We start from the raw sequence: 25,276 nt of genomic DNA, 5'->3' as shown, positions 1-25,276 counted from the left end.
TGAGTTTGGGGGCGCCCAGCCTGGGTCCCCACAACGCGCAGCTCTGGGACCGTGGCTCTCGGAGTCCCGGTGGCCCCGGGTCACAGGCCCGTCTCCCGTCCACAGGAACGGTGCTGCCAGACCCCCGGGGGGGAGACCCGCTGGCAGAGCGGAGAGAAGAGGACTTCGGCAGCACGTTTGATGTGGTAGCTGGCACCTTTCTCGGGGGGTGGGGCCCCAGGCTCCCTGTTCCGTGGTTGCCGGTGGGCGGACAGTGCACGCGGGGCCACTTCCGGAAGAGCCGCAGCCTCGGAATGCGAGGGCTCAGCGAGGGCAGGCGGGGCACGGAGTCGAGCGACGGCGCTCCAGGCGTTACTTGGAGGAGAGGGAGCGCCCGTCCCGTGGCGCCGCCCTGTCAGCCGCCCCTGTCCGAGGGAGGGCGGCCCCGGCGCCTGCCCTGCAATGGGCCCCGGGGCCCACTGGCCCGCTGGAGGCTGAGACTCACTTTGTCAGACGGGCTGGCCGACCCCCGAGTGGGGGGGACGGACGCTTGCTCACAGGCCGCTCCCCGGGGCCTCCTTTGCGGCTGCGGAAGCCTGGCGTGCAGACGCCCGTCAGCAGGCGACCGCTGGGGCTGGAGCCTCGCTGCTCGTCCTGCCGCTGAGACGCTCCGTCCTGGGGCGCGTGGGCGCGAGAGCTCAGTGGTGCCGACCGACCGTCACCCCAGGGGCGCGTGCTTTCACCTGTGACACGCCCGCCCCACCCCCGCTTCCTGCTCTCCGGGCGCAGAGCCCGCGCCCCGACCCCCGACCCCCGCAGCGCCTGCTGGTGAGGCCGCTGCCGGGCGCCGGCTGCCGGCTGCCCTCTGCCCACTGGGTCTGCGGGCCGGGGCTGCCCTCGGCCTTCCCGCCTGGGTCCCTTCCCTCGCTGTCCCTGCTGGCCTGGGGGCTGGTCTGGGGCTCCCCGGAGGCACCCAGCTGAGCCTGCCCCCCCCGCTGCCGTGCCCAGAGCTCCTCGAGGACGCTGCCGGACTCGGAGGCCGCCCCAGCGTGGGGGGCCCTGCAGCCCCCGTCCCTGGCGCCCGCTCCCGAAGCAGCGAAGAGCCCGGGACAAGCGGCCAGAAAGGAGGCCAAGGAGCCCAAGAAGGTACCGCAGGGCTCACCCCCGGCTGGGCGGGGCCGGCGGGGGGCGGGGATGCGGGTTCTCCTCCCCCGTGAGGCCGAGCGCGCCGGGGCAGGCGGGCGCCCAGGGGAGCGTGTGCAGGGCCCGCAGCCTGGTGCACGGCCTGTCCGCGCCCCCGTGAGACGCGGCCCCGACCAGAGCCAGGGCGGCTCCAGCCCCCGGGCCGGGGGGGGGGATCCTGTGTGTCCGTGGCCTGTCGGCACCCTCCCCCGGGGGTGACCTCCCCTCTGACCTCTGCCGCCCGGACGAGTGGCGGCCGCCGCTGCGCGCCACACGGAGGGGCCCGTCCCTCAGCTTCGGGCAGCGACCCCCGCCTTCCGGGCGCCCATGGCGCGTCGCCCTTCCTCCCGACGGGGGCGCTGGGGCCGGCCTGCGTCGGCCCGGCTCTCCGGGGGTGCGCCCAGGCCCTGGCCCGGGCGCCGTGTCCAGTGTCGGGAGGCGCTGCTGGGCCGGGTGCAGGCGGCCTTCCCGGCCTCTCCCGCAGCCGCCCCGGCTGTCCGGGCCTGGCCCCGTGTGCCCGGCGGGCGCCCCCGGCCTGGCGTCGGCCTCCTGCTGGCAGGCGGAGCCTCCCTGGGCTCCGGGGCGTCTCCTGCGGGGCGGGCGGGGCGCGTCGCCCCCATTCCGTGCCGTGCCGTCCTTCCCCAGCGCCGCCGCCGTCCGCGAGGAGCGTAGGTCTCGGCCTCGGCGGGGCCGTCTGCCGGGCTCCCCTGCAGCGGCCGGTGTCGGCAGGGAGCTGCCCACGTTCAGGAGTTCAGGATGGGGGCTCGGGGGCCTGGCGAGCATGGGCGGCCGCTGCTGCCCTGTTTCTGTGAGCGAAGCACGGTGTTGACGAGAAAGACACTGCCCAGCGGGTCAGTCCCCCCACCCCCCGCGTGGGAGCAGAAAGGGACTGTGCTCAGAGGGTCCCACACGGACTTCCCCCCCCCCGACACGCCTCGGGGGGAGGGTGTGGGGGCTGCTCACACACCGTCATTCAGACGTGAACAGCTCCAGGAGACACAGGCTCGTTGCGACTTGTTCCTGTTGTGGTCAAGTGCACAAGGTGACATTGTGTCTACCACAGCCCGGCGGCAGCAGGGACAGTCCCACTGCTGTGTAGCCGCCGCCGCCCTCTCCAGGACGGTCCCTCTCCCCACTCGGACGCCCGGTCCCCGTGGAGGCCCCACTCCCACCCCAGCCCCGGCCCACCGTGGGCTCCCTGTCCCTGTGGGTCCGCCGCCCCCCCCGCCCCCCGCAGGGACCGCGTGTGAGCCGGACCTCACCGGAGCCCCCTGTGCCGTGTCACTCAGCACGACGTCCTCCGGGGCGTGTCCTGGTTCTCGTTTAGGGCAGCGAGTCCTGGTTCTCCTGGCTAATCCGGAAGAAGAAGCCAGAAGCGTTTCTGCCGGCGGACACACACAAGACGGTGAGCGTTGGCGCTCGGCCCTCCAGGACGCGTTGGGCGTTCTGGCGTGTCCGTGGGCGGTTGTGGGCGTGGGGTCGGCGTCATAGCGACCCCAGGACACGCCTTCCCACGCCCTGATGAGTCACCAGTCTTCAGCCCCCGGGGCTGCCCGCCCTTCCCGCTGACCCTGTGCCTTGCCCCTCCTGCGGCGGCAGATCGTCTGGGACCACGAGAAGAACCGGTGGGTGGACACCAGCGAGCCAGAGGAGGAGGTGCGTGGGGGTGCGGGGGGGGGGGGGCCTGGGAGGGGCCCAGGCTCCTGTCCGTGGTGCGTCCCGGGCTTCCGGGTCCGGAGGCAGATCCCTGGAGCCCCCGTCCCTCTGCAGAAGAAAGCTCCGCCCCCGCCTCCAGTGTCGCTCCCCAAGGCTCCGCAGGCCGCCGCCCCTGGGCCTGGAGGGCCACCCCGAGCATCCGTGAACATGTTCTCCAGGAAAGCAGGTAACACCCCAGCCACGAGAGCTGGCTCGGGGAGCCCACGTGTCCTCCCGGCCCCCCGAGTTCCGTGTGCGGTGGGTGGCCGTGCTCAGGCACAGAGGGGCCCAGTGAGTGGTGAGGACCCCTGGGTGGGTCCCGACCAGCCGCTCTTAGCGAGGGGTGGGGAGCCCTCTGTGGGGGGGGCCTCGCCCTCCCAGCCGGCTGTCTGGTGGGCCTGCGGAGGGTCCCTGCCGCTCCTCCTCGGCCGAGGTGCGGAGGGGCCGCGCGGAGGCAGGGTCATTCAGCGTGCCCACCTGACCTGCCGCCTCCCCCGCCGCAGGCGGCACGCGGGCGCGCTACGTGGACGTCCTGAACCCAGGCGGGCCCCAGCGCGCCGACCCGGCCCCGGCCCCTGCGGACCTCTTCGCCCCGCTGGCCCCGCTCCCGCTGCCGGCATCCTTGTTCGGACCAAACCCAGGTGGGCGGACCCCGGACCCTTCCTCCGAGTCACGGCCCAGCTCCTCCCTGAGGGGTGGCGGCCCCGGCCCCAGAGGCCTTGCCCCTCATCCTCCGGGAGAGCAGGCGGGCTTGGGCCTCGGGTGTGACTGCCCCCCGCAACTGTCTCCTCCACAGACGCAGAGGGAGCCCCGCCCGCAGAGGGGGCTGGCAGGGAGGGGCACGCCCCGGCTGGGGGTCCAGCCCATCCGGAGCCTTCTTCGGAGCCCAAGGTGAGCGGGCGCAGCGGGGCAGGAAGGGGCACCCTCCTCCCAGGCCGAGACCGTGGGCCCCGACCCTGTGTGACCTATTTCCCTCGTGTCCCGGGAGGAGGAGACGCAGTCCAGCCCCACGCGTGGTGTGGCGTGTCCTGACGGTCTGATGGAGATCGGGGCAGCACACGGAGGTGGTCCCGTGTCTAACGCACACGTGACGTGGGACGGGTGTGGTGTGGGGTCCGGAGCCGGATCCACAGGGGTCGACCCCGGTTCCCCGTTAACCCCCTCCGTGAAGTGTGGGGACGTCACCGACCCGGGCCTCAGTGTCCTGCTCTGAGGAATGGGGCAGAGCGGACACCGGGTCCCAGGCCACTGGGGGCGCGTGGTGGGACGGGAGGGTGACGCGCCCGTGTCTCCCGGCAGGCGGTCAGCTCGGCAGCCTCGCTCCCTGCGCCGGACCTGGGCCCCTGCCCCGCGGACGGCCCCCAGGGGGGCGAGGTAAGGGGCGCCGCGCGGTCTCCGCCCGAAGTGCAGGCTGTGGACGCTCGTCCTCGCCGTCCTGTGCCGCGGCCTCTCCCGTAGAAGTGAACGGTCACGGGAAGGAGAGGCAGCGCACACGCTCTCTCGGCTTGAAGACGCTGCTCTGCTCCCGAGAGCACGGCCGCCCGTGCTTGAGCGGAGCCGTGTGGGACCGGGCACCCTCGCGGGGTCTGGGCTCACACTCGGGCCCCGCGGCCTGGCCTGCGGTGGCCCGTGTTCCTCGGGGTCCTGAGGTCCAGCGGCTCCAGCCGAGGCCTGGACACCCCCCGCCCCGAGCCCCAGGCACCGCGACGTGGGGACTTTGGGCTCTGCCTGGCTCTCCCCGGGGGCGTCCTGCTGGCTTGTCGGCTCCGTGGACGGGGCGGGGCGCGGCCTGCACGCTGACTGTGTGTCGTGTTCTCGCTGTCTTGTAGCTTTCGCGCTGTAGCTCAATGAGTTCCCTGTCGCGGGAAGTGAGCCAGCATCTCAACCAGGTACCCGAGGCTGGCGGCTCTCCCTGCGCGCAGGGCTGGGGCGGCCGCCGCTGCTCGGCGGGGTTCCTCTCCCTGGCCCCGCGCAGGGGGGGTTCCTGGCGGCCCGGCCGGCCTGGCCTCCCCCGCGCTCGGCCAGAGCCTTGGTGCGGCCCTCTCTGCACATCGAACCCTGAGCCCCGGGGACGGACGCTTCAGGTCCGAAGGGACCGGGCGCACCCGCTGACCGCTGCCCCGACACTGGCGGGCTGGGCCCGCCCTGGTTGCTGGAGCGTGCGCGCTGCCTGGCCCTCGGCTTTGGCTGCTTCTCTGCGAACCACCGCGTGGTCCGTCCGGTGTGGCAGTGGGTCTCTTCCGTGTGCTTCTGTGGCTTTCCTGAAAGAGCCACGAGTCCTCACTCCGTCGTGGTGCGTGTTCGAGAGTGTGCGGCACCCTCTTGCTGAGCTGAGCTCTCTGGTTTCCAGGCTCCCGGTGACCAGCCCCCGGCCGCAGGCGCCCCCGGGGCCTCTGTGCCCTTCTACAACCCCACGCAGTTTGCACAGGTGCGAGCACGCCGTCTCGGGGGGGGGGGGCAGGGAGAGTCCTGTCCCCCAGCCGTGCCCCTGCCCCAGGCTCTGCCGCAGCCGTGCCTGCCTGCCCTTCCTCCCCTCCCCTCCCCTCAGCAGTGCTCCTGACTGCGCGCTCCCGCTCCTCCCTTCTCCCTCCCGGACCCCCGCCCCCACGGTGGAGACCGGCTGCCGGGTTAGGGGAGTCGAGTGGGAGCAGGGTCTGCAGGGGGTCTTGGCACTCAGAGTGGACCGCCTCCCCTGACCTGGGCTGCCCTGATGCTCACCCCGCCTTGCTGCCCGTGGCGCCCCGGCCCCTCACTCAGAGCCCGTCCTGCCGCCCCTGCTGCGGCGGGGGGCTGGGGGTCTGCAGGGGGAGCTGGGGGTGGGGTCTGCAGGCCAGGCTGCTGCTTGGCCTCTCTTCCCCGCCCCTCCCCCTCCCAGGACTGAGGTGTCCCGTTACCGCTTGGCCACCCGTCTGCATTTCCGCTTCGAGATTCAGTGGCGGCTTCCTTTTCTCCCGTCACCTGTTTCTCGTATGTCGTGTCTCTACGAGAACCTCTCAGCCCTCGGCTCCTTTAGGGTTTGTGAGGAGGGTTCCCTGTCCTTCCCCGGGTGCCTCCCGGGGTCCTCCGATGCTCCACCCCTGGAACCGGCCCGCTTGGAGCCCCAGCGCACCGCTGCGCCTCTGTCAAAGGCAGCGCCGGCGTCCGGTGTTGGCTGGGCCGGTGGCTAGTGGCCGCAGGCTGCAGCAAGGGGCAGGGCGGACACGCCTGTCTGACGTCAGGGTGTGCGCTGCCGTGCTCCCCAGGCCCCCACCGAGCGCCACCCCCACGGGGCGGGAGGGCGAGTCCGTGCTGTTCTGTCGTTTCAGGCCTCTGCCGCCGCAGGAAGTTCAAGGTCGGGGAGGATCGGCCAGAGGAAGTACCCGGCGTTGAGGTAGACCGGCCCCTGTTCTGCATTAGCCTTGGACGCTCGGACCGCTTGCCTGGCACCTGCCTTCCGACCGGTGGCACCCAGCCCTGCCGCCAGAGCCCGTCCTGCAGCCCGTCCGAGACCCGAGACCCGGAGCGGGGGAGCGCCCTCGGCTCAGAGGCTCGCGCCCGAAGGGGGCGTCGAGGAGACGCCGCCTGGTCCCCGGGGTGGCGCACCGAGCGTGGCTGGACTCTGCTGCGAGGCCGGCTGGGACCCTCAGGGACGGGCGTCCCTCACAGCCCGACGCGAACCCCTGCCAGGCCCGTCCCGGCTCTTCCGGGACACCGGGAGGAAGGACGCACCGACGCCTGCCCCGCGCCGGTGCAGCCTGCCCCGGCCCCGCGCTGGGAGCCCGGCACAGGGCCCTGTGGGTGTCCCTCTGAGTGGTCTCCGGGGGGTCACCTCAGCCGCCCTTCAGTGCGGGTCCCTCCGCAGCGGAGAGGTCCCAGCGGCCCCGAGGCTTCCATGGCCTGGGCGGCACACGAGGGGCCTCCTGCCGCCGGGGGACTCGCTGGGTCCGTCCTCGAGAGAGGGAAGAGACACCGAGCACAGCTGTGTTCCATGGGGGACTGGTCCCCACCGGTCCGCCGGTGCTGACGCCGCGACCGTCACTCGTGGACTCAGACCCTCTGGGGGCGTGGCCGGGCTGCACTCACAGTCGGAGCAGCCGCAGGGCCGCCGCCGCCCCTGTGCCTGGGGCTCCAGCCCCCCCACCCCGTGGCCGACATGCTCGCCCACCTGGGCGACACACCGCGGGGCTGGCCGCGTCTGAAGGAAGTGGCTGAACACGGTTTCTTGCCAGAAGCTCTAGAAGCTGATACTTCTGCCCCCGGACTTTTCCACACGGGCCCCCCGCTGTGAGGGTGTGGGCGCCCAGCCACAGGAGCCCCGGGGGGGCGGGGCGGACCCTCTCCTCACCAGACTCCGGGCTCTAAGGCTCTGTCGACTGTCCTCAAAACCACTCACGCTGTCGTTTGCTCTGAAGAGCGGAGAGCTGGAAGTATTTATGGAAATCATTAGGAGCTGCCTTCTCGGTTCTGCTTGGCATCTCTGACCTCAGTGCGGGGTTCGGCGAGGGCGCCGTCGGCCCGGTCCGCCCTCCCTCGCGGCCCACCGGATCCCCGGGAGAGGCCACAGCCTGGCCGCACACCCCCCGGGTGACCGGCGGCCGCGTTCCTCCGCGGGGAGGGGCCGGCCTCCTCGGGGCCCCCCTGCGTCGGCCGGTGTGATTCCTGGGGCCTCGGGCCCCCGGCCCACTTTTCTGTTAGTGACTTTTGATTCAAGACGCTTCCTGCAGGTGGGAGCCGTTATTTTTCCTACATGCTGATTGTTACACTGCAAATTGTTAAATAAATAAAACTATTTTGGGCTCGGAGTGCACTCCTGTTGTTTGCTTCCGCCCGCTGAAGCCAGGGAGCCGCGCGGACCTGGTCCCCGCAGGTGCGGCCGGGACCCGCCTGCAGCCGGGCTCCCCTGGGGGGGGGGGGGGGCGGGCAGGTTTGCTCTGAAGCCCGCCCCGCCCCCGTGCGCATGTGGAACCGGGGGCAGTTAGGGTTGCGTTGGCGGGGGAGGGCCAGACTGGTCAAATGTGCAGCGATGGGCTGGGTACCCCAGCGCAGGAGGGGTGGGCGGGGGGCTGGGCGGGTTGGGGCGGATGCGGGCCCCGCCCCTCTGCCAAGGGGAAGAGGCGGCAGAGGGGCGTGGCCTCCGGGCACCTGGCCCCGCCCCCGGCGCTCTGTGCTCACTCCTCCAGCTGGGCCTCCGGCCGCTAGAGGTCACTGCAGGCGCCTGTCCGCCGCCCTGGCTGCCGGTAGTCGGGGCGGCTGCCGAGGCCTGCAGGGGCTAGGGAGCAGGCGGCGGCTAGAGGTAGGGACGCGGGGTGACCCTGGGCAGGGCCTGTGGCCGGTGACCCCTGGGCGCGGAGTTGGGGCTTGGGGTGACCCTCGGGCACGAGATGACCTGAGGGTGAGGTCTGCGCGCGGTGACCCCGGAGCGCGGGTCTGGTCCCACCCCCAGCTCCGCCGCAGTCGTTGCCCCGGGCGCTGCTGCGGAATCGCAGGCCCTGCGTCAGGGCCTCGGCCACTGCGCCGCAGACCCGCTCAGGGCCGGGGCTCGGCTCTCCGGGCAGGGTCTGCGCGCCCGCAGTGCTGGTGGCGCACGGTGGAGCCGGGGCCGAGGGCGGGGGGTAGGGGGGTGGGGGGGGACACCCACCCCAGGCTGCGCCTGTGAGCTGCCCCCCGCTTGCCTTCACCTTGGGGGTGTGAATGCTCGGTCCGCACCTAGTGGCCCCGTGAGGAGCCGGCCCTGACCGGGAAGGTGGCTTGGGGGGACAGGGCCGTCACCCATCCCTAGGAGGGGCAGCAGGCAGGGATGTCTGGACGCTTGTCCCTGCTGGACGTCCACCGCCACCCTGCAGCGTCGCTGCCCTTCAAGGACGTTAAGTTCCTGGGAGTAATAGCAGTTTTCCCTTAGGCCCTGGGGGGCTCCGGGACTGGAGGCCTCCGGCCATGCAGCAGCTGGCCCCGCCCCCGCAGGTCTTCTCCAGGCCCTGGCGCCGCTGCTGGGGGCACCTGGCCACGCATCCCTGACCCTGGGCGTCGCCGGCAGCCCCCGAGGGGCCGTCTTCGGGGCGTGCTGGGCCCTGGACTATGCCCTCCAAGTCAGTCTCCCCGGGGCCCTCGGAGCCGGCTCCCCAGCAGCCCGCCGCCCAGGGGCGCCTGCAGCCGGAAGGAAGAATGCTCGCGGGGCAGCTTCCCAACACAGACAAAGGCTCGGTCCCCGGCCCGGGGTCCCTGCCCACGGACAGCTGTGCCGGGCCCGAGCAGAGCCCAGTGGTCCCTCTGAACATTCCAGCAAAAACCAGCAATGAAGACCCTCAGGCTACAGCAAAACCCTTCACCCCAAAGCCGCCGCCGAGGCCCAGGCTGGAGCGGGCGCTGTCCCTGGACGAGAAGGGGTGGAGGAGCAGGCGTCTGCGCGGCAGCCGGGAGGACCTGGCCTCCCGGAACGGGGCCAGCCCCTCCCGGGGCTCCTTGCAGGACCAGGGCCCCGGGCCCCCCGCCCACCGTCGCTCCCCGCCCTGCCTGAGCACCTCCTGGCAGGAGATCCCCACGTCCCGCGGGACTGTGGGCCGCGTGGGCGGGAGCCCCTCCTCGTGGGGGAACGGCGGTGCCTCCCTGGACACCCTGCACCGGAACGGGGCCTCGGCCGGGAGCACCCCCAGGTTGGCCAGCGGGCTCCCCTCCCACCTGCTGCCCGCCCTGGACTGGAACGTGGCTGCCAACTCCCTGCGGACAGCAAACAAGGTGGACGCAGACCACGCTGACTTCAAGCTCCGCCTGCAGACCAGGCTGTTCCGGGCCCACAGCAGCCTGGGCCCCGGCCGGCCCGCCAGCCCCCTGGCCGGCGACGACGGCTCCCTGCGCCCCGCCAAGTCCTCCTTCAGCCTCCTGGCGCCCATCCGGGCCAAGGACGTCCGGGACAGGTAGGGCCTCCCCGCGGCGGGGAGGGTGCTGCGGCATCGGTGGCCCCGGTTTTAGGGTTCAGAAGCAAGCTCCACGAGGACCCCACGATGTGTTCTCAGCCGGCTGTGTTGGGGCATCAAGGTGGAGGCCGCCCGGGCCCCGTCAGTGACCCCGGGGCCTCTCCTGCCAGAATGGCGCCGCGCGGACACGGGCACTTGCACTGCTTGGCCAGGACAGCCGGACTGCAGGCTGCTGGACCGAGGGCCCGGCCGCACGGAGAGAGGTCCCCAGGGTCCACGCTCTGCGTCCCACAGGCTCCCGTGGCGTCATCTCTGGGGTCCTGGGACCCGGTGTGCCCACTGGGCGCCCGGCAAAGCTCACGGTGGGAGGGGTTCGCAGCTCCAAAGACGCGTGGTTCCCGGGCTTCACGGGGCTTTGACACTTCAGCACAGCGACGTTTTCGTGGCTTGGAAAGAACTTGGGTGCCGGCCCCGTGTCTTCCCTGCTGCTGCTGCTCCCATCTCCCAGACTCACGTGCTTCCGGCTCAGAGCCACGAATCCACGGGGCCGGGGGTGCAGAGACTTCTGAGTCCACTGCATTCCCCCCGCCCCGCCCAACGACTTCCTCCCGAAATGGGGCTTCTTCTGGGCACTCGGGGTCGGGGCCAACTGTCCTGGGCGCCCAGCTGCAGTGCCGCCCTCCCCTCTCCTGCGTCTCCCCGCCCTGGCTCCTGCCGCGGTGACCAGGCCTGCACTCCCGACCCGGGCCGGGCAGGTTGTTGGAAGCCCCTCGGGCCACAGCCCTGCCTTCGGGGGCCCGAGGAGCCCGTCCAGCAGCTGGGCCCTCCCTGAGTCCATCTGCTTGGGCCCCGAGTTCAGGCTGTGCCCCCCTCTCCACAGGAGCTACCTGCAGGGGAGTCTCCTGGCCAGCGGGGCCCTGATGGGGGCGGAGGAGCTGGCCCGGTACTTCCCGGACCGGAGCGTGGCCCTGTTCGTGGCGACGTGGAACATGCAGGGCCAGAAGGTGAGCGGGCCACCTGCCGCTCCTGGGATGAGGCCTTGGTTCCTGCCCGTTGTTTCCAGGGCCCCCACGCTGCCCCGGCCCCCCCACCCCCTACACACACACAGACACACACGGCCCTGCACTGACTCATCGTCACTCGGGGCCCCTCCTGACGAGCCCATGGGCATCCCAGGTGCGCCTCCCGCCTGCGGGGGCCCCACACGCTCGTCCCCGCACCTGCCTGGGGTCGGCCTGAGCTAGGGGCGCCCAGGACGTCTCTGCTGGTCGGGTGGGCGCGAGGGGTGCTCCACATCCTGACCGCCGCGGCGGCCCACCCAGAGCCGAGGGCCGGCCCGCACGCCCGTTTCCAGGGAAGCCCGCCGGCTCGCTGTGCGGTTAGCCCGTGCCTCCCCCCGGGGCCCCTTTCCCTCGGCGAGGTCTGTCCTCAGCCTGGGGGTTGGCCTCCGCCCTCCTGCCCCCTGCCAGGGCCTCGTCCTGTGCCTGCGGGGCGAGGGACTGATTGTGGCCACCCGTGTGGTCACGAGGCCATTGCACGTGTCAGACGGTTGGAGTGTTTGACAAGGAGAGGACGGGAGGACCTCCCCTTCCTGTGGCCGTGTCCGGCTGACATTCGGGGGGCATTCGGGCGAGGTCGGGCTGATGGGGCAGGAGGCCCTGAGGAAGCAGCCGCCTGAGGGAGACGGAAGTGATGTCTGTTGTGCCGGAGGGGGCGCAGCGGCCCGGGCCCCGGGGGACCCGCTGCGCCCCAGCTGCGCACTGGCCCGGGGACCGGGGTGGTGGACACTTCGGGTCGGGCTCGGGGGCCAGGCTGGGGCCGGGTGAGGGTGGGGGCGCAGACACGGCCTTGGTGATGCCAGGTTGGGAGGGGGAGGGCTGCGGGGTCCCTGGGGGAGCAGGAGCCCCCCGTGCTGGGCCCCTCCGGCCCCTCGCCAGGCACTGCTTCCCCCCGCAGGAGCTGCCTCCCAACCTGGACGAGCTCCTGCTGCCCCCGGAGGCCGACTACGCCCAGGACCTGTACGTCGTCGGGGTCCAGGAGGGCTGCTCCGACAGGTAGGCCTCCCCCCGCCTCACCCCACGGCCCCCCAAGTCCGTCGGTCCCTCCTGGCCCCTGTGAGCAGGGCTGCTGAGGCGGGGGGCCTTTGGGGCTGACGCTGCCGTGAGCCGAGACGCCCTGCAGCCAGGCCTGGGCCGCTCACACAGACCACCTTCTACAACAGTGACTTGGGGAACCCCAAGTGAGTGAGGTTTTCCTTCTGGGGCGCGACAGCTGGTCTGAGAGATCACCGGGGCTGCCGCTCCCTGTCCTCTGGCCGCACACCTGTGGCCTTGTCCAGGGCCACCTGGCGAGGGGTGCCGCTCCTCACGCAGCCGAAGCTGCGCTGGCCCAGGGCCCCTCCCGGGCCTCTGCCAGGTGGGCCAGGAGCTCTCGCCCAAGAGGCTGAGCAGGGGTCGGGACCCGGCTCCCACCACTGCGGCCTTTTGGGGCCCGTGGCGTCCCTGCAGGTGTCCCGGCCCAGGGAGCCAGTGTCTCGGGGAGGCCCTGAGTCTCCGGCCCAGCAGCCCCGGCGGCCCCCGTGTGGCTCCTGTCTGCCCCTCTCCTTGCAAGACTCGGGTGCCAGGCTGGACCACGGAGGCCCCTCCTGGCAACTCCCCCAGGGTGCCGGGGCGAGGAGCCGGCAGGCCCGGCTCCCGTCCCCAGGGTGGCCCTGAACTCTCCGCAGGCGGGAGTGGGAGGCGCGCCTGCAGGAGACGCTGGGCCCGCACTACGTCATGCTGCACTCGGCGGCCCACGGGGCGCTGCACCTCTCGGTGCTCCTCCGCCGGGACCTCGTCTGGTTCTGCTCGGGTAGGCGGCCGCCCGCGCCTGTCCTCTCCCCGCCGGCCCCCACCACCCCGCCCCCGGGCCGCGGGGCGGGGCCCTCAGCTGTGCTTCCCCTGCGCAGAGGTGGAGAGCTGCACGGTGACCACGCGCATCGTGTCCCAGATCAAGACCAAGGGCGCCCTGGGCGTGGGCTTCACCTTCTTCGGCACCTCCTTCCTCTTCATCACGTCCCACTTCACCTGTGAGTCGCCTGCGCCCAGACCCCGGGGGCGAGGGTGGGCGGAGTCCCTCCGCTCTGGAGAGAGGCGCGGTGGGCGGGTCGCCGCAGGCCCCGCACGGTGAGAGCCGGCGGCTGCAGCGAGAGGGGTCTCCACCGGGACCGACCGCCCCGGTGTCTCTGGCCCTCGGTCGGAGAGAGAGCTGCCCCTCGAGCGGTCCCCACCCCTCTGTCCTGGCAGCCGGGGAGGGGAAGGTCAGCGAGCGGCTGCTGGACTACAGCAGGACCGTCCAGGGCCTGGCCCTGCCCAAGAACGTGCCGGACACCTGCCCCTACCGCTCCGACTCCGGTGGGTGAGCGGGGTGGCCGGGGGTCGGTGTGCTCACGTGCTTCCCCTGGGGCAGGGGGGGGGGTGCGGCCTCTGCCTCGCTCTCTGGCTCTCCGGGTGGCGGGACCGTGGCTGAGGGGCGGCACGCAGGGAGGCTGGGCTCACGTGCGTCCTGGCCGTGCCCCAGCCGACGTCACCACGCGCTTCGACGGGGTGTTCTGGTTCGGAGACTTCAACTTCCGTCTGAGCGGCGGGCGCCCGGCGGTGGAGGCCCTCCTGAAGCAGGACCCGGGGGCCAGCGTGCCCGCCCTGCTGCAGCTGGACCAGCTCACCCGGGAGATGAAGAAGGGTGAGGTCGGGGAGGGGGTGGGGGCAGTGATGGGGGCTGAGGCCCCGGGGAGGGTGGGGCGGGAGCTCCACGCCGGCCAGCGGTCCCAGACGTGCGCCCGCCCCAGGGACCATCTTCAAGGGCTTCCGGGAGCCAGACATCCACTTCCTGCCTTCGTACAAGTTCGACGTGGGGAGGGACTCCTACGACACCTCGTCCAAGCAGAGGACCCCATCCTACACGGTGAGCGCGGCCCCCCGGCCGGGCGGGCGGGAGTGGCTGGGGGGCGCCCGGGGCCAAGCCTGCGGCTGCCTGAGTACCCCCCACCCCTGAGGGCCGTCCTGCAGTCCGGGTGCCCAGGCCCCTGCTCTCTGAGGCCCGGCTCACCGTGCACGCTGCTCTGCCAGTCCCGCAGGCATGCGCTCCTCCGGGCATTGTGCCGAGGGCAGCGGCCCGAGCCAGGCTGCAGGAGGCCCGTGCTGGCTCTGGACAAGAACGGGGCAGTGGGGAGCCGGGGGGCAGGTTTGACCCCAGCTGAGTCTGCGGCTCCCACAGGGGTGGAGGAGGCCTCAGGGCCCCCAGGGAAAGGCCCCACAAGACCCGCCCCTCCCAGCGCCTGCACGCAGCAGTGGGCGTGGGGGGGGGTGGGGGCGGGCTCGTGCAGCTGGCGGGAGGGGCGAGGGGCGGGCAGGTCAGACCCCGAGGCAGCCTGGACGTCACGGGGCCCCTGCCTCCGGGCGTCCCCTGCAGGACCGGGTTGTGTACCGCAGCCGCCACAAGGACGACATCTGCCCGCTGCGGTACTCCTCCTGCCCCGGCGTCAGGACCTCCGACCACCGCCCCGTGTACGGCCTGTTCCGCGTCAAAGTGAGGCCGGGCAGAGACAAGTCAGTACCCTGGCCTCTCCACTCCCGGGGCGCGGGGCCGGGCGGCGGCGGGGGTCCAGGACAGGGTCAGGCCCCCTCCTGCGGGGTGCCACCTCGACGGTGGTGCAGGCCACACTGCCCGGGTCCAGACACGCCCGGATGGGAGGGAGCAGGGTCCCCGCAGCCCTGGGCGGAGGTGGCTGCCGCTGGAGTGACAGGCCACAGGGTCGGGACCAGGGCTGGCTGGACCCCTGGCTCACAGCGTCCGCTTGGGGCTGCGTGGGCCGGGCAGCCTGTGGGACGAGGGTCTTAGCGCCCCTCCCCCTGACGGCTCCGTCCTGCACAGCATCCCGCTGGCTGCCGGCAAGTTTGACCGCGAACTGTACTTGATCGGGATTAAAAGGCGGATCTCCAAAGAGATCCAGAGGCAGCAGGCCCTGAAGACACAGCACTCCAGCGCTGTCTGCACCGTCTCCTGAGGGGTCTGCCCAGAGGTCGTCTGTCCCCCGCTGCCGCCTGTGTCCCCAGAAAGGACGGGGAGGCTGTCCCCTGGGACTGCTCTGCCTGTAGGGACGCTGATGACCCACCACCAGAGGCTGTCCTACCTCCTCAGCAAGACCCCGACCCGGCCGTGCACCGCAGCACGGGCAGGCCCTCACCCCTGGGCCAGAGCCAGCTGCTGACTTGCACGGCTTCCCTCCTGGGGCAGGCTCAAGCCGGCAGCGGGCCCAGGCCCCGGCCTGCCTGCAACCACTCCCGTCCCCCCGTGCTCACTCATGCAGCTGCACCTGCGTCCAGGGTCCTGGTCTCTATCCTCTAACCCCTCCTCATCTGAGCGGGCTGGCCTGGCCCCAGGGAGGCTGCCAGGTGACGCCGGTGGGGTGACCATGGGGCCCATGCTAGGACCAAGCTGAGGCCCAGTGGGTCACCAGGCTGAAGCCACATAGTGTCCAGGGAGCCACCAAAGCCCCACTGCAGGCTGGAGGGGGGCGTGGCCAACATTCCAGGCCCGAGGAGCCCCCAGCCAGGACACCGCCTCCCACCCTCCTGGTCCCGCTGGCTCCAGACCACCCCCTCCCGTGGCGGCACACGGGCTGGGCGGGACAGCTGCCACCAGGGCGGCACCCCTCCACGTCTGGGCTGCTTCTCCTCAGTGTTCAGAGCCCATCACCCCTTCACCCGACCCCGTCTCTTGGGAAAGGCATAGGCTCTGAGTGTTTGGAAACCCAGGGGCATTTGATCTAGTCTACTCGATTATTTATTTTTCCATATTTATATTTTTAAATAAATGCATACACTGAATGTTTGACACTCTCTGGCCAAAGTGCAGGCCCTGCCTTCACCGTGTCCTCGAGAGGAAGGGGGTCTGCTCCCCACTGTCAGCCCGGGGTGCCGCCCACACTCCCCCCTGCTGGTCTGGGCCCCATCCCGCCCACTGCCCCGAGGTGTGAGCTGGGAAGCACTTCGGGTGGGAGCCAGTTGTGAAGCCAGTTCTAACCCTAGCACGCCCAGTGTCTGTGGGCGTCAGCCCGAGTGAGTCTGGAAGCAGTGCACGTGCGACTCTTCACTTCGGGTGGGAGGGACCCCGAGAAGGTGCAGGCCCCCCGCCTGGCTTCCAGAAATCACCCCGGGTCTCCGTGGGCACAAAACTCTGAGAGCCTCTTGTGAAGACCACACTTCTGTGCCAACGGGGCCTGAAGTCACAGCCACTCTACGGTCCTTTCCGGAACCTGTGACCCAAACTGCGAAGGGCAGTCTCTACGCAACTCTGGGGGGGTCTGGCCCGAAACCGGGCTGCAGCTCTGGGGCGACTGCCACACTCGCCCCGGAGACCCTGAGACGAGGGCCGGGCGTCTGCGACCGGCTTCAGGCCGACCCCCAGTCGTCCCTGGGAAGGCAGGTTCCCAGTCAACCCACCCACACCGCGCAGCCAGCCCGCGAGAACGGCCTCACCGGGAACCGCAGGCATGGCGGTCTGAGGGTGTGCGCGGAAGCCCAGCTCTCAGCCTCGGAGAGGTGGTGCGGGCCCCTCAGCGGGGGGACAGCCCGCTCCCAAGAGGCACAGCGCTGGCTGGCGGGGAGCGGACAGGGAGTCTGCAGAGAGGTGAGTGTGAGCCCGCGGCTGCGGCGGGGCTGGGGGCCACGAGGGGGCGGGGAGGGGGGAGGGAGCGGCGTGGCGACGTCCAGGCCAGGCAGGCCAGCATGGAAAAGACTGTGGGCTGCTTCTGAAACAGACGGCTGTGCTTGTGATGGGCAGTTTCTAGAATGTTCGGAAAGCTGCGGACCCTCATATAAGCCCAGCTTCAGCTCTGTAGGAGCTTCAACACACGGCGACACGCGGCCCACCCGACCCCACCTGACGTGCCCAGTGCCCACCCCGTCCCAGCGTGCCCAGCAGCAGCTAGACCTCGGACACACACGTGTGCCCGCCGCCAGGCACCCTGCGCGGTGGGGCGACTGCAGGGAGCTCAGGCAACGGGACGAAGGGACACACATACTTTATTCGCCTCCCCAGCCTCCCCCCTCCCTCCCGCAGAGGCGGCTCCCGGGGCCCCAGGGACGGTGGTGCAGACGCCCCCCAGCCCATGACCGCCCGCACCGACACCGCGTGTGGAGGGCTGCCCCGAGCTTCGGTGGCGTGGCGCTGCCCCCGGGGTGGCGGTGGTCCCCAGGACCCCCAGCGTGGACCCTGGGGCCTCCACGGGTGTTCCACGTGAGTTCGGGAACCACAAACCTCTCCTGTCACCGAGGTCACGTGACCTGCCACTTCTCCCGAATCTTCCCACCTCTTAAAACGTAACCACCGACCACCCTATGCTACGATCTTAGAAGCCGCCTTCCATCCGTGTGTCCTGACCCCCGTGAACCCAGAACCCGCCTTCAGAGCAGGGGCAAGAGGCTTTGCGACAAGGGCCAAACTGAAGGGTCCTCAGGCGGAAAGGGGACCGGCCAGGTCCACGCCTTGTTTTGGGAAAGCCGCCGGTTAGCACGGGCCTTCAGCAGCCCCGTCCGGAGTGGAGGGTGGGGGACGCCAGCCGGTGCCCAGCGCCAGAGTGGTGTCAGCGGACGGCCCAGGAGCACCCAGCCCTGCTCTGGCCCCCAGGGGCCAGGCGCTCGGTGGGCTCGCTGGCCTCGGCGCACGAGTCGGCCGGGCGCCCGCCCCACCCGCTGAGACTCGGGAGGGCGTGTGCACGGACCTGGCCCCCTGCAGCAGCTGCTTGGGTTCTGTCCGCACCGGCCCTGGTCCGAGCCGCGGGGCCGGAGGCCTGCGCACACACCACGGCCGGCACGGCCCACTCGGGGGGCGGGGGGGCGTGCGCTCGTCAACACCAGACGTGTGCGCGTTCTCGTGGAGGAAGAGCGTCCTGGTTCGTACCGTCCGTGAGCTTGGCGGCGCCCGGTCCCCCCCGGAGAGGCGCGCAGCCCTCGCTGGCTAGCGGAAGAGCCGGAAGGCCCGGGGCAGGCGCCCGTCCCTGCTGCACAGCGCCGCCTGGATGTGCTCGTAGGCCGGCAGGTCGCCCAGGTCGCCCAGCGCGGCCACGGCCGGCTTCCCGCGCAGCATCTTGGCAGCCACTCGCTTGATGTCCTCCGGCTTCACGTCGCCTGGTGCGGGGAGAGAGCACAGGGAAGGCCTGAGGCCGCGCCCACGCCCCTTCTCTGGGGCGCTGGGTGGACGGAGGGGACCCCGAGGGCCCAGCCACCCACCGCCTCGGGGAGGAGGGTCCAGGTGCAGCCGCGGGCGTCCGCACGGTGGGTCAGGCGGAAGGACGGCGGTGAGTCTGGCTTAGGGAGTGGGGACCTGGCCACCGTCTGAAATGACTGTCAGACGCCGAGGACGTGCCCACTAACAGGAGCTGCGTGGAGGAGCCGCACACAGTGGGTGAGCAGAGGCTGACACCCAGGGCGCAGGAACCAGAGCTGCGGGCCTCGCCCGCCGCTGGCCGGGAAGCCCGGAAGCCACCCCCGGGCAACGCACCCGTGACAACTGGTTTTACTGTGGAAGTGGAGGCCACAAGATGGGGTCCTGTTGTGCTGGGAGGTCTGAGGGGGTCCCCTAGGGGGGAACACTACGAAGCTATGCCAGTCTCACACTGGGTGACTCGCGTCACGACAGACACGGTGCCCACCCTCTGAAGCCTGAGGAAACCAAGACAAATCTGTCGCCCAAAAACTCACGAGCAGCCCAGCCCGGCACACGACCGGAGGGAGTCCGCAGCCCACCGGAAAGCCTTTCACGGGACGCCGCAGGGGCCAGGGCCCAGACAGCTGCCCCAGAGGCCAGGGCCCGTCCCCCTGGGGCCGCCGCCTCCGTCAGTGCCGTGGGGCGGCGGGCACGGTACTCACGGATGAGCGCACACAGCTCGTGCGGCAGCTTCCGGGACCCGGTGGCCAGCACCTGCCTCCCCACGTCCTCGAAGATCACAGGCCGGGACTCCAGGTTCATCATGAGCATGGACATCAGCTGCGTCTTGGCCCGCTCCAGCTCCACCTGAGGGCCAGAGCCGTCCACGGTCCCACCGCTGCCACCGCTGCCTGCTGGGCGCTCTGAGCCAGCGGGGCGGCTCGCGGAAACGGGCCCCGGCCCAGGCCCGCACTAGCCCCGGGCCGCGCAGCGGGCGGGCGGGCTCCCCAGGGGCTGCGGGCCCCAGTCCTGAGCGCAGCCCACCGTGCTTCCCAGCCTCGCGTTTCTGGGTTAAGGCTGGAATCACCCCGCTCTCTAGGGCCCGGGCCAGATTCGAAACGAGGAGGAAACACGCTTCCTCTGAGCTCTAGTTCACGGCTGGAAAAGTCTGTGCGCGGGCACGTGCGTAAAACCTGCAGCTCGCACCAGCTCCGGCCCACAGAGTAACGAGGCCTCTGGACGGTCAGGTCTCAGACACGGAGCTAAACCCGAGGACACAAGAAGTCGGACCACCCAGGGCTGCCCGCCCTCCCGACACCGACCTCACCACCACGGCTCCTCGGGGCGGCGAGAAGGACGCAGACTGGCCCGTGAGGCTGGAGAGGTCACGAGGCAGCCGCGGAGCACGTGGGGTCAGCCAGGGCGAACAGGCCAGGTGCTGCATGAGGGCCGAGGGGGGCTCCCCACGGGGGCTGCACCGCGCTGGCTGGGACACCGGTGCCAGGGGCCACACTCACCGTGTCCACGGCGCCCCCCATCAGGATGAACTCCTTCGTGATGATCTCCACCATCTCTCGCACCTGCAGAGGTGGCAGGAGGGGAGCCTGAGCCTCTCGGAGGAGACGCCCCGCCCCCCAGGAACAGCTCCATCCCCGAGGGGCGCGGGCGGGCCGGCCTCACCTGCCGGGGGTCAGCGCTGGCGTGGATGCACAGCAGGCCCGTGTCCTCGTAGCTGTGGTGGTAGGAGGTTGCATTGTACATCCAGTGGTGCCTGTGAGGACACAAGGGGGGGCCAGGAGGCGGCGTCAGGGTCCAACGCCCCCTCGGCGGGGCCCCGGCCCTGGGGACAGCGAGGCACGCACCTGTTGAGCACATTGAGGTAGAGCCTGGTGAACATGCCCTTGCCGGGCCCGCCGGCCGAGAATGAGCCGCCGCCGCCCATCATCATGTTCAGCACGGCAAAGGGGATGAAGTCTGCCTCCTGCAGGCGGGGGACGGAGCTCAGCCGGGGGACGGGCCCGGCCTGGGGGGGCGTGGGAACCCCCACGGGGACTCACCAGGAAGGAGCAGCTCTCCAGCCCTATCATGACGTGCGTGAGCTCGGGGAACGGGGTCGGACCCAGGCTGACGTTCGACATGTCCCTTTCCAGCTGCGGGCGGGACGGAGGGGTGGGTGTGTGCCGTGAACAAGACCGAGCCTGAACAAGACCGAGCCGCTGCCCCCCGGCCCCCCGTCGGCTCCCCACCCCTGAGCCCCAACGCTGCCCCAGCCTCAGGGAGGACGTGGCCCGGCCAAGACCAGGGCGTGTTCGAGGCGCAGCCGTGAACGCCCAGCCCGCCCCAGCCCTCCGGCACGAGCATGAGCACGCGGCCGACGCCCCCGGACGGTGTGTCCGGGATCCGAGGCCTCGGGCCTCCCGCCCGCCCTACCTTGACGAGCCCCCCGGTGTACTGGGCCACAGACCGGTCCACGTCCCCAGCCGCCTCGCCGCCCCAGGCCGGCTGGGCGCCCAGGAGGTGCTTCCGGGCGCACTCCACCAGGTGCTCGTGCTCCACGCCCACGCCCGCCAGCACCATGCGCTCGGGGGTGTAGTAGGTCCGCAGGTAGGAGTGCAGCGCCGCCCGATCCACCTTGGCTATGTTCTCCGCGGGGCAGAAGCGGTGCAGGCCCACCGTGTTCCACCTGTATGCAGCCTGGCGGCGACAGCGAGGGGCTCAGGCGACAGAGAACACGCCCGCCAGCGGCCCTGCGGCCGGGCAGTGACGCCGGGCGTGCTGGCCCAGAGGGCAGCCCGCCCCTCCCGAGCGGAGTGGGCCCAGCTGTGGAGCACAGGGCTCACTCGGAGAGGGCAGGGCGCGGGAGAGGCGCCGCTGAAGAGCCGGGACGTCTGATGCCTCCCCAGCAGCAGGCTCGGAGACGGAGCGTGTCCCCCCGCAAGGGCACCAGGCAGGCCAACGACCCTCCCACGCGCCCGGCCCCAGGGCCACGAGTGTGGGTGGCGGCAGCCCGGGACCGTCCCTCACCTCGTGAACCATCTCGGTGAGAAGGGGCTCCGGGTCGGGCCGCATGTTGAGGTCCTCCAGCTCAAACTGGATGGCCATCCGGGCCATCTCGATCTCCTCCTCTGCAAAGCACGGAGACCAGGCTCACCCGCCGGGCCTGCGCGTCCTCGCTGGGGGGTGCCAGCGGTCTCCTGCGCCTCCGTCTGGGGCCGGCCGGGGCGCACGTGTCGGGGGAGAGGGCCCCATGGGCAGTCGCCTGGCCCTGCTCCGAGTTGGGACTCCCCCCCGCCCCGAGGCACGGGCCCTGGACCGTCTCCCGGCGTGCTGTGTGACGATGACAAGGGCTGTGACATGCTCAGAGGACAGTCGCAGACCAGCGTCAGCTCGCTGCGACAAGTGCCAGAGAGCCCTGGACGCAGGATGGCAGCCCGGCGGGCCAGGCTGCGTGCACGGCTGCGCAGACCGGCCACAGCAGCTGCGTGACCTGCCCCGTTCCTCCCGACCAGGGGCTCGGAGTCCAGCCACCTGTGAGGCAAGGACGGGACTGGACAAGGGCCGGTGAGGTGGGTGTTTAAAGACAGCCGAGTCGCTTCCTTCTGAAGGGAAAGGACCAAACCCGCTGGCCTGTCCGAGGGTGCAGGGCGGGGTCAGAGCGCCGGGCACCAGGGCGTCGCCACCCATCCTCATTCCCCGTGAAGCTGCGCCACCCCACGGGCCACTCGGCCCGGGCCCCCAACAGCCCAGTGTCCACCCCACCGCCCCTCAGGCGGCCCGCACACACACCTGTGAGCCGGGGGTGCAGGACCACGTCAGCCAGCAAGCCGACCACCGTGTCCAGGCCTCTGGAATCGGCAGACACAGCGTACATGGTGGTGTCTCTGGGGAAACCAACACCGCCGGCACCGAGGTCACGACAGGGACGCGCCACGGAGCCCTTTCCCTCCCTCGGCGTCGCCCGTGAGCACGTGTCCGGGGCTCTTCCCTGTCCCCGTCTCCTGGGGTCCGCTCCTAGCAGGCGGGGCCCCAGCGGCACCCAGGCTGGTGCCGAGCGAGAGCCCATCTGGACAGAGCGGACGAGAGGCAGAGAGGCAGCACAGGGGCTCTGTCGGGCACGGGCTCCGCCACAGTGAACCACTGCACCCCGGGGGGGGGGGGGTGGTGTGTGTGTGTCCTGCACGGACGACTGGTGGCTGTGGGAACGGGCCTGGCCCAGACAGCGGGGGAGGGGGGGACAGAGACCGGCGGCGGCAGCAGCTCACTGTGTGAGGGGGCACCGCGGTCAGTGGGCGGGCTGCATCGGCCGGGAAGGCGCAGCTGCGTGGACGAGTGCGCCTGCGAGGCCAGACATGGCCGCCAGTGCCTGTGCAGGGGAGGGCCACCCTCGGCGGGGCTGCAGGCCCACGTGGGGGAGCGGCAGGAGAGGAGGCCCGGGCCGAGGGGGCGTGGGCTGTCGGAGCCAGGACACTGGCCTGCTGGACCCAGGACGCCGGGAGCGGCGAGTCTGAACTTCACCGACGGGCGGCTGCAGGCCGGAGGGGACCTTTTCTGGACGTGGGATGTGCTGCCCCCACGCTCGCCGACTCCCGGTCTCTGACCCAGCCTACGTACGTGGCCTCTACCGTCCAGGTTTATGACGCCACTAACCACTGAGAACGTTCTGCGGGGCCTTTGCGCCCGCTGTTCCGGGGTCTGAGCTGCCTCCCTTCATTCCGTTCAGCAGGGCCCTTTGAGAACCACCCCGAAGCCGAGTCCCCTGTCACCCCTGGCCTGAGTCCACACCGAGTCCGCTGCCTGTCCCCCGTGCTGCCACTGCCCGGCTCAGTCACCGAGCCCACGTCCCTGTGGGGACCGCGTGGCCCTCGAAGTGTTCCACTGTGCGTGTCTCGCCCACCCAACTCCGCCTGAGACGGAGAACAGTCCCGCGTGGGAAAGCCGGTATACCTGGACGTCTGACAGTCGCAGATGCCCCCGTGCTTTTCCAAGGTGAGCAGGATGCTGTCTCTGCTGTCGAAACGGGCGGTGGACTGGCGAAAAGGAGTCAGAAAACCCGCTCAGGCTCGGCATCCGGAACCACCCCAGTACACAGTTTTATGAGGAAAACTTACTTTAGCTCTCAGAACGCTTGAAGTCAAGTTTCCTTTTATTACCGTTAACTTGACAACTCACTTATTAAAATAGCCACTCTAAAAAAACAAAGCTATATAGTCCTGCTCCGTGTGGCTCAGTGGATTGAGCGCCCGCCTGCAAACCAAAGGGTCGCCAGCTTGATTCCCGGTCAGGGCACACGCCTGGGTTGCAGCCTGGGTCCCCAGTGGGGAGCGTGTGAGAAGCAACCACACACTGATGTTTCTCTCCCTCCCTTTCTCCTCCCTTCCCCTCAGTAAAGATAAAAAAAAAACCCAAAGCTATATAGATTCTCCCCAACAATATTCTCAACATCCAGAAGCTGAGCACTGACCGAAAATGCCAACTTTTCCAAAAAGTGAGCAATTCCACTGAGGTGTTTTGCTTCATATCTGGATCCTGAATTAATAAGAACTGACAATAAAGAAAGTTAACAGGTTAAGTCAACGTTCAAAAGAAACAGTTCGCTCAAAAGACGCCTTCTGGATTACAGCTGCGCACAGGACCAGACCGGGAAACGCAGGCACACGAGGGCGAGAGGCGCGCTCGCCGCCTGGGCCGGGACGGCAGGTTTGCGGGTGTGCGCGTCAGCCCACACGGACAGAGGCGCGTGCTGCACACGTGTGACCGAAAACTTTCCGTGATGTGAAGCCAGGAAAAGGAGAACCGCCAGGGCCACGGGCACCCTCCGCTGCCCCGTGTGCCGAGTCCGCACCACGCCTCCTCACTCAGGACACGGTGTGAACGAGGCGCCCACGCCGCCGCCGCCGCCCCCGGCCAACAGCACTTACTTCCCACCGTACAGAACTGGCCAAACTTATTCTGGGACGCCACGCGGAGCCCGTTGTCCAGCGTGGTGACTCTGGTCTCGAACTTCTCCTGCCCATCGACCGTGGCGAAAACGGGCTGCGGCACTCCGGGCAAGGGAGCGGAGAGGGGGACGCCGGGGTAGGCGCCGCCGCTGCTGAACCGTCTGCTCGCGGGGCCCCCAAACCTGAAACGAGGTCAGCCCGGTTACCACCAGGGCCGGAAACCAGGACCCGGGGGCACCACGCCGGTGCGGTTGGTCACGTGTTTGTCTGCACCCAAAGTCGGCACGTGCCTCTCAAAAGGGTCCCCTGTTCTGCGAGCCTGGGGACTCGGGGGAGTGGGCAGGGGGGCACCGTGCCAACCCGGGTGGCCCAGGGACCCTCGGCAGGTGGTTTGGCGCCTTGGGTCTGCCCGGCCCCTTCTGTGAGAAGGCCCGCGAGAACAGCAGCTCCCTCCGTGGGGGCCAGCAGGTGGCTGCAGTCCCGCACGCAGAGAGCAGGTGGCTCGGCGTAGGCTTACTTAAAGGACCTGCAGGGTCTGGCCCCCGACTCCGCCTGCAAACTTGTCTCCGAGCCCCTTCTCCGCCTCCCCACGAGGTCTCCGACACGCTGGCAGGCTGGTCCGGGGGTAATCATCCCCAAAGCTCCCCCTGCCCCTGTCCCCAGCCTCCAGCTCTCGCCTGCACTTTGCACGTGGCTGCCGCCCAACGCTCCTCCCGAAGCTGGTCTCTGCCCTACGGCGCTCACACGATCGAGGTTTAGCTCAGGCGTCGCAGCGCATAGACACAGTGACAAGGCGACACCGGTCTGCTGCCCGAATGAACGCGCCAGGGTGGGAAAAGGCAGCCCTGGCCCCTCGGGCGGGCGGCGAGGCGGGAGAAGCCAGCTGTCCACAGGCGGGGGGCAGGGCACGGCCGCGGCGTGGACCCAACCCCGGCTGCGCGGTCTGGGCAGCCAAGGCCCCGCCGGTTCGGCCACGTAGGGGACAAGCGCGCGCAGAAAGGGGCCGGGCGGGGGCGACACGTGACGTGGGTCCAGTCCCGTCGGCCCGGGAGTGGAGGGCGGGAGCGGACCCGACAGCCGGGGAGCGGAGCGGCGCATGGGGCTCCGGGCCCACGCCTGGGGCGCCGGGCAGGGAAGCGCCTCCGGGACGAGGGTGAGTCCGAGCCCGCCCACCCGGCGCCGCGTCTGGGAGTCGGGGAACCAGAGGCCGAACGTCCCGAGAGTCGTCGGCTGCCGCAGCCGGCCCTCGGCTCACCTCAGCCGCGGGCGGCCCCAGGCGCGGGAGCCTCGCAGCAGCCGCGTCGCGGCCAGCACCATCGCCGCCATATTGCGTCTCCGCCCACCGCTTCTGCCGTCACTTCCGGTGCCGCCTTCTGCGCCCCGCCCCCGCCGGCGCCGGCCCTC

The 25,276-nt window shown here is 70.7% G+C and overlaps 3 protein-coding genes across 9 annotated transcripts in view; 2 read left to right on the top strand and 1 right to left on the bottom strand.

The window, feature by feature from the left end:
* SEC16A (SEC16 homolog A, endoplasmic reticulum export factor) overlaps positions 1–7,637 on the top strand; it is a 29,417-nt gene extending 21,780 nt beyond the window's left edge. For 5 of the 6 annotated variants that reach the window (XM_045845866.1, XM_045845867.1, XM_045845871.1 and 2 more), the window contains 11 exons: positions 106–185; positions 988–1,125; positions 2,489–2,566; positions 2,761–2,817; positions 2,932–3,043; positions 3,360–3,497; positions 3,653–3,747; positions 4,156–4,230; positions 4,686–4,745; positions 5,207–5,284; positions 6,162–7,637. In XM_045845866.1, coding sequence (XP_045701822.1) covers positions 106–185; positions 988–1,125; positions 2,489–2,566; positions 2,761–2,817; positions 2,932–3,043; positions 3,360–3,497; positions 3,653–3,747; positions 4,156–4,230; positions 4,686–4,745; positions 5,207–5,284; positions 6,162–6,230 — 980 coding nt within the window. In that variant the 3' untranslated portion in view covers positions 6,231–7,637. The remainder of the gene's footprint in view (positions 1–105; positions 186–987; positions 1,126–2,488; positions 2,567–2,760; positions 2,818–2,931; positions 3,044–3,359; positions 3,498–3,652; positions 3,748–4,155; positions 4,231–4,685; positions 4,746–5,206; positions 5,285–6,161) is intronic. The other variant, XM_045845869.1, reaches the window with a different exon arrangement.
* A 380-nt stretch (positions 7,638–8,017) lies between these two features.
* Positions 8,018–15,613, top strand: INPP5E (inositol polyphosphate-5-phosphatase E). Of its 2 annotated transcripts, XM_045845873.1 has the most exons (12): positions 8,018–8,128; positions 8,735–9,746; positions 9,846–10,208; positions 10,627–10,750; positions 11,703–11,800; positions 12,472–12,596; positions 12,694–12,813; positions 13,031–13,138; positions 13,305–13,466; positions 13,573–13,688; positions 14,196–14,332; positions 14,658–15,613. In XM_045845873.1, the coding sequence occupies exons 2-12, from the start codon at positions 8,911–8,913 to the stop codon at positions 14,788–14,790; spliced, it is 2,322 nt and encodes a 773-aa protein (XP_045701829.1). In that variant the 5' UTR covers positions 8,018–8,128; positions 8,735–8,910; the 3' UTR covers positions 14,791–15,613. The 2 variants fall into 2 exon arrangements, with proteins under 2 accessions (XP_045701829.1, XP_045701830.1); XM_045845874.1 differs by lacking the exon at positions 9,846–10,208.
* A 1,180-nt stretch (positions 15,614–16,793) lies between these two features.
* On the bottom strand, positions 16,794–25,275 carry PMPCA (peptidase, mitochondrial processing subunit alpha). The gene is made up of 13 exons (XM_045845875.1): positions 25,128–25,275; positions 23,852–24,054; positions 23,395–23,474; positions 22,878–22,960; positions 21,720–21,814; positions 20,958–21,058; positions 20,364–20,627; positions 19,991–20,083; positions 19,796–19,914; positions 19,614–19,704; positions 19,451–19,513; positions 18,656–18,800; positions 16,794–17,914 (listed from the first exon to the last, which is right to left on the bottom strand). The coding sequence occupies exons 1-13, from the start codon at positions 25,196–25,198 to the stop codon at positions 17,745–17,747; spliced, it is 1,578 nt and encodes a 525-aa protein (XP_045701831.1). The 5' UTR covers positions 25,199–25,275; the 3' UTR covers positions 16,794–17,744.
* Position 25,276: the final 1 nt, after the last annotated feature.

This window comes from Phyllostomus hastatus, unplaced genomic scaffold, assembly GCF_019186645.2.
Source record: "Phyllostomus hastatus isolate PE091 unplaced genomic scaffold, TTU_PhHast_1.1 phas_contig_495, whole genome shotgun sequence".
Classification (NCBI taxonomy): domain Eukaryota; kingdom Metazoa; phylum Chordata; class Mammalia; order Chiroptera; family Phyllostomidae; genus Phyllostomus; species Phyllostomus hastatus.
This window is presented reverse-complemented; position numbering and strand designations above follow the sequence as displayed.